The sequence below is a fragment of the Theobroma cacao genome, chromosome 5 (assembly GCF_053813885.1).
Source record: "Theobroma cacao isolate CCN51 chromosome 5, ASM5381388v1, whole genome shotgun sequence".
NCBI lineage: Eukaryota > Viridiplantae > Streptophyta > Magnoliopsida > Malvales > Malvaceae > Theobroma > Theobroma cacao.
In genome coordinates this window covers 43545026-43551924 of record NC_142643.1, presented here as the reverse complement: position 1 = coordinate 43551924, position 6899 = coordinate 43545026, and the positions used below count along the sequence as shown (strand labels likewise).

The 6899-nt window shown below is 34.7% G+C and overlaps 1 protein-coding gene across 2 annotated transcripts; it reads left to right on the top strand.

Moving 5' to 3' along the window:
• The first annotated feature begins 3360 nt into the window (after positions 1 to 3360).
• EULS3 (hydroxyproline-rich glycoprotein family protein) lies at positions 3361 to 6374 on the top strand. Of its 2 annotated transcripts, none has more exons than XM_007030166.3 (4): positions 3361 to 4084; positions 4393 to 4515; positions 5782 to 6010; positions 6119 to 6374. In XM_007030166.3, coding segments are annotated over exons 1-4 (972 nt in total). In that variant the 5' UTR covers positions 3361 to 3466; the 3' UTR covers positions 6121 to 6374. The 2 variants fall into 2 exon arrangements, with proteins under 2 accessions (XP_007030228.3, XP_007030226.3); XM_007030164.3 differs by having other exon boundaries at positions 6101 to 6374.
• The last annotated feature ends 525 nt before the right edge of the window (positions 6375 to 6899 follow it).

Here is a 6899-nt window from a genome sequence, read left to right as displayed (position 1 = left end):
GATTATGGAAAAAAACTACAAAAGGTGTTGAAAGGAATCATACATGATTTTTGTAGAGAATTTATGTAGTGGTGCAAGTGCCAGATCAGAGTCACACTTTGTAAATAGTGTGTTGCTTGAATTTGATGATATGATTCTTTTTTATTTGAAGAAGAAGAAAAAAAGGAAAATGTTATTCTTCTCAAGCTAAGTTGTATTATTTTATCACCAACTTTCCAAGCCAACTGTTTGTGCCAAGGCAAATGGAATCAAGATTGTAATTTCCTTTTGAGTAAGAACACCAACAAGTTGAAGCATATTCGGATGGGAATTGGATACTCAGTTATTCTTTTCTTGAAAAAGAAATTAAGTGATATTTCCCAATAATTAAACCCATTTTTTTCTTATCAAAAAAGATACTAATATAAACAGGAATCTACAAGATTTCTCAGACCTGCAGCCACGTTAACAAGTAACTAGGTACACTCCCTGATGTTATTGCTTGGACTTAAAATTCCTTAATCCATTTGAAGCTTGGATAAGAGACAACTCAGATAGCTGCCTCTTTACTAAAATACAAATGGCAATAGGGGAAGAAAAAATAAAAAATGCAGTACCTACCAAGCATTGAAGATTGCAGGAATATCCTCTAATTCTTGTTTCTATATTTGCTGAACTTGTCATTAGTAGACACTTAAGAAATGACTTAAAGTGTCATATGATTGGTGCCTGACTGTAATTTATAGTAATCAGAGCAGAAATCTTGTCATAATCACTAATTGTTCACATTTAGCTTTGGTTTGAGAAGATTTAAGAGATCAATTATGCTTGTAACGTAAGAAATGTCTAAATTATTCATGGGGCCCTCCAGAATGGACACTGAAATTATTACTGTAAAAAGTTCACAGAGCTTACTGAACCCCAAAAACCCTTTGTGGTTCTATATTCAAAGCCAAGGCATGGTTGAAATTTAACAAAAACCATAATGACAATAGACCCTTTTTTGGCTTCTTGGGTTGCAGTGTTATGAGAATTGCTGCAAAAATAGTTCCATCTGAGAAGTTGCTTGAACCTTATCAAGCTGCAGCCTGCAAGGGTCCTTACTTAACAGAGTCATAGTTATCTAGTTAGAGTTAGGCACTTATTGCAGGCAGCAGCTTGTTTTAGTAAAATTTTATCTGATGCACATTCTGAACTTATCTTTAAAGGAAGAGTAGGGTTTTTTTTTGGTGCAGGACGCTTTAAAGTAGTTTAGACTAGTGGCCGCAATGGTGGTATAGGGAAACCTGTTTAATATGAGAGGTTAAAAGATAAAACAAGCAGGAAAAATGTTTTCCATACCATGGACAAGGAGCCAGCCAGGCGGCTTTTCCATATTCACTTTCTTTTTATAAAGGTTTAGCTTGGTCAATTCCTCTATTTTTTATTTTTTTGTACTTTTTGTTATTTATTTTTTACAAAAATAAAAAAAAAAATCAATTAAATAAACCTTAATTAATCAATTCAGGTTTAGATTGAGGGTCGACCTAATACCTAAATAAAATTTTGAATTATTTAAAAAAAATTTTAAAATTATTTTTTATTATATTTAATCAAATTTTTATATTTTTATTTTTAATCAAATAGATACATAATTAATAGTTAACTGACTATTATTAGTTAAAATACTACTTATCATTTTATTTCACATGACGTTAATGTAATATGCTGATATGTTTAAACGGACTATGATGCATCATGCTAATATGGCCACATGATATTTTCATACTTCATTCAACGCCACGTGATATGAAAAATAACAAGTGATATATTAACTAACAACAATTAATAAACCGTTAACTATAAAAATTTATATACATTTCAAAAATATTATAAAAAATTATTTTATTTAAAATAAAAATACAGTTGCATTTTTTAAAATAATTCAAAGGTTTTTCAAAAATTATACCAAAAAAATTAAATAAAAAAATAAAGTAAGATTTTTGAAGACGTGGCCTGGCCTAAAAATTGTTATGTTACTATAGGGCTTGTCTAGGGATGATAGTTATCAAAAGTGTGTTGTCTCCACAGTCCAAATCAAAAATGAAAAACCATGGGAGTCCAATATCCATGTGCCTAGAAATAAGTACATTAGCATTTGGGCACAGGTAAGCCTCCCACACCCATGTCTGAAGAACTTTGAAGAGCATGACAACTAGGTAGATAGTTGTAATAACAAATGCATTTTTGTCCTAAGGAAATAAAACAAAAGCCACATCAGAGCTGGTTTTGTTTGAATCTAACTAGTAGAAATTAATACCACCAAATCAACATTTAAGATTTAGCAACTACCAACAATGACAATGTTTTAGTTGATGGAAACTTTAATGGGAAATCAGAAATTCATTTTACTTTGTGCTTACAAAATGCTACTGCTAATCAAATAAATTAGATATAATATTTTATAATTTCCAAAATTCAAGTTATTTTTGGAATGACCACAATGGAAGCCTTCATAAATGGAAAAATAAAAGCAAATTAAAATGTATAAATATCTTGCCTTGTACTGTATATGGTTATAGTACCAATCTATAGGGAAGATAAAAAAGAAAGTGGTAGTGGCTTCTTGTTGCTTAGATCACATTCAAAAGTCTAAATTTGAAGAAAGATCACAACCATGTAAATGGAATTGTTGAAAATTATATTTGAAAATTATCCAATTTTTTGTGTTTAATATATTCATAAACTTAGTCAGTCATTCTTGAACTAAGTTAATCATACATGAATTTAGTAAGTAATAATTCATGAAGCTAATTAATAATAGATAATATTTGTTAGTTTTAAGAGTATTTTAATTTGTATTCATGAATCTGATGTTCACACGACTCTAAATTATAAAACGATTTTTGTGAAATAAAACCTAATAGGTCAAATACCTTGTGAGATTGGTTACATGAAATATATTATGTGATTGCAATTAATGTATGATTAAATTTAGTTAATAGTTTTCACCAATCTATTCTTGGACCATTCCTCATAGCTCCACTCGATGAACAAAAGATGAAAAGTCAGTCTTCAGCCCCGGGAGGGAAGGCCAGCTTCAATTGATGACAGCCAGATTTCAGCAAGCATATGAATTGGCCTTGGCAATGGCTTAGCGATAGGTCAGTTGGTGAAACGACGGCAACGCGGGAGGCATAATAGGGGACGGTTTTGCTGGGTTCCTTCTCTAGTAAGGATTTGACTTTGTACTGTTGAGTTAGCCGCTTTAATTGGGATTTACGTGGCTACTACTAATTAGATATAATATTTCTAATTTCCGGAATTAAAGATATTTTTGGGTTTGGCCTGACCTCAATGGAAGCCTTCATAAAGGGAAAAATAAATGCAAATTAATATGTATTAAATTACCAAGCTATAGAGAAGATAAAAGAAAAGTAGAAGTGGCTTCTAGTTGTTTAGATCACATTCAAAAGTCTAAACTTGAGGAAAGCTCACAACCCAACAGATGGAATACCCTTTTGGTCACAACCACCGTCACACTCACCACAATAGAAATGATGATCGGGAAAACGAAGAAAGGCAACCACCATGTCATCACCACAACGAATTTGTTCCACCATCACAACCACCGCATCATCAACACAATGAATTTGCTCCACCACCACACTACCAACCAACTAGCTTTGATGGGCCATCACCACCACCACCATCCCCATACTTCCAGCAACCTGGCTTTGCAGCACCCCCACCTGCCCAGCCACCATCTTACCACCAACAAACTGTATATCCACCACCGCCAAGCCATGTTACCCATCTGCACCATAGTGGTGGTACCCAGCAGCCTGACTATAGTTCATCCAACTACTCACCACCATCAGCACATGTGACACATGTTGCACATGAAAGTAGCCATCAAAGGGTTGATCATCAAATTGAAGGTCATCATTCTTTCAGGCCCCACTTACCATCTATCCCTCACGATCACTCTCATTCTGCTTCTCTTTCTGAGCTCTCCAAGAAACCTACTGTTAAAGTCTACTGCAAAGCTAATCCTGGCTTTCATCTTACCATAAGAGATGGCAAGGTCATTCTTGCCCCATCCGATCCCTCTGATGAGTTCCAGGTGTGTATTTATTAACTATATTAGCAGAATTACATTATGCTTAAATCGAATTTTTGGCTATTAGTATTAAATTGTCCACTTGGTTATTTTATACGATTTGGTTTGATCTGTAATCTGCTTTGCTTTCGTCAGAAATAATTTTCATATTCTATGTAATTATACCCATTTTGCCCTCCTGATATTGTTCTAAGCCTTTTTTTTTACTTCACTTAACACACTAATTGACAACCCAAAAACCCTTTTCACTGATAAACGACAGAGATCTTATGTTGATTTAGAGGCTACTTTTGCTGTTGTTGTTGTTGTAGCACTGGTACAAAGATGAGAAGTACAGCACCAGAGCGAAAGATGAGGTGGGTTTCCCCAGCTTTGCTCTGGTTAATAAGGTCACTGGTCAAGCCATTAAGCATTCCGTTGGAGCTACTCATCCTGTAAGAATTCACTGTGCCTTTGAAATTTCTTTATTTCTGTTCATTTCACATGCTGCCTACCCAGTTGTACTTTCCGTTGATACTCTTTTGTTTAAGAGATAGGGATTGTGCAATTTGAATGGCATCCTTTTACCAACTGAATATTTGTTCTATCTTTTATTTTCTTTATGCAATTTTATTAGAAGAATTGATAGTTCATAACTGATGATCACCCTGTACATTTCTCTAATCTTCTGGCTTCAGCCTGACCCCTAGGAAGGCTCTTCGTTTATTTGCAGAACATTCTTTCAATTTTGTTTTCAGGAGCATTTGCTATACAACATTTGCCAATGATGAACAAAGAATTTATACCTTTAGGTCTGCTGTTCTTGTTGAATTTTTATGTCTCACTTTAGTTTCAATTTATGTGGAAGCAGTCGTTTCTCCTTCGAATTTTATGCAAAACACTAGTTTTTTCTTATGTCAGGATTGATAACACTGTTTTATGCCACTTAAGAAATTCTCATAGTCTCTTGTCTTTGGGATATGATTGGGTTTGAAGTTGCTTAACAGTTGACAGACATTCAATTATTGCATAAGATTGATATGACCTTTTAGTTTTGGTATGACCCAGGCTTTTTAATTCTATATAGAGAAGCTTCTGATTCTCTTTGTTTGATGGTGGTTGTTGATTGGTGAGAAGAAAGAGACATTATTCTCATTATAGACAAGAATTTGATATTTCATGGACTCTTTTGCTTTATGTTGCTCATGTTGTCCATGCTATTAGAACAAGTCGAAGAAATTATTGCATTCCTATTCCTCTTTTCATGTGATACATTGGGCAGTATCTGAGTCACAACTGTAGGTTGTTGTCATCTGTTATTCGGCCAAATTGGCTGGCATATGGTTGTTGTAACATAATACAATTGTTACGATATTAGGGTAGCTGACGTGCTGTTCAATTTATTGAAGCGGTCTATCATGGTCAAGAACACATTTCTATCATTTCCTGGGTAATTTAGCTATTCTCACTGCTAAAATGCTCTCCCTCTTTTCTTGTAAAATGAGAAGCATGGTTTTCTCCCCTTCCCATGTGCTGAGATTAGGCATCTTGGAAGCTAGCCTAGCTGTGGCACTCATGACTTCACCAACCTCTTCTCTCTTGATTCCTACAGTAGCAAAAAATTGTGTGTGCATCATAATTTGTTCTTTTCAGACAGTAAAAAAGAGATACTTTGCAATTATCAACATTAAATCTCTCCTGAAAAAGGTTTTTGTCTGCAGGTGCAACTGACACCTTACAAGTCAGATCAGCTTGATGAGTCCATACTATGGAGTGAGAGCACGGACTTGGGTGATGGTTATAGAGCTGTAAGAATGATTAATAACATTCGCCTGAATGTGGATGCTTTCAATGGTGATAAGAAATCTGGTGGAGTCCATGATGGTACTACTATTGTTCTGTGGCAATGGAACAAGGGAGATAACCAGCGATGGAAGATTGTACCATATTGTAAGTTTCTCAGAAAACTAATAAGCAAGACTAATTGAAATCCTACAAACCAACACTTGATTAACTTTATTCTTCTTGTTTCTCCTAAAGAACTGGTGATAAATGCAGGATGCTTGTGATATGGTGCTGCCAGTTCTAGAAGCTGTACCACGCCTGCTGATGTATAGCTTGGAAGGATCCCTATGCGTTCTCTTCTTGAGAGTTTGTCTGTTTTCATTCCATGTGTGTGAAAATCTTGATACTACTTAAACTATGGCTGCTACTTTATATTTTCAGACTTGATATGTATACATATCGTCATCTGTGATCACATACTAGTGTGTGGAAAAGCAATAACAAACATCTGCTGCGTAGTTTGTGTGAATGCCTGCAGAATTTGCCTATACATATTTCAGATTGCAGTTTCTCCAACATTATTCACAGTTCTAAGCTACTACTGTTCCACCTTTCCATGTTCTTTAGTTTTTCTCGAATGGAGTCAACCATCTTGTGAAGCAATCATTATACTCAAAAACCTTCTGTCTTGAATCAAGACAAGCTCAGAAACTGATGTAATCAAGGATATGATCTGGAACAAATAATAATCACATAATCTGATCCATATAACCAGGCCCATTTAGTGCAGGGGAAAGGGCTCGGCCTTTATCTATACAAAATCTTATCCATTAGCAATGTGAATAACAACCCAAAACATAGCAAGCTTTTAGACCCAGTTGCTCTGTGTTATGAAGACTCAAACCTCACCATTGCTACAGTGAGCCATCACCTGTCTGATTCTGCTAACCATTTGTGGAAAAGGTTAAACGATCAGATTATTAATTTAACTATCTTAAACTAATACCATGATCTCTTTAACAATTCAAAAAAAATCAACACAAAAGCTATTACT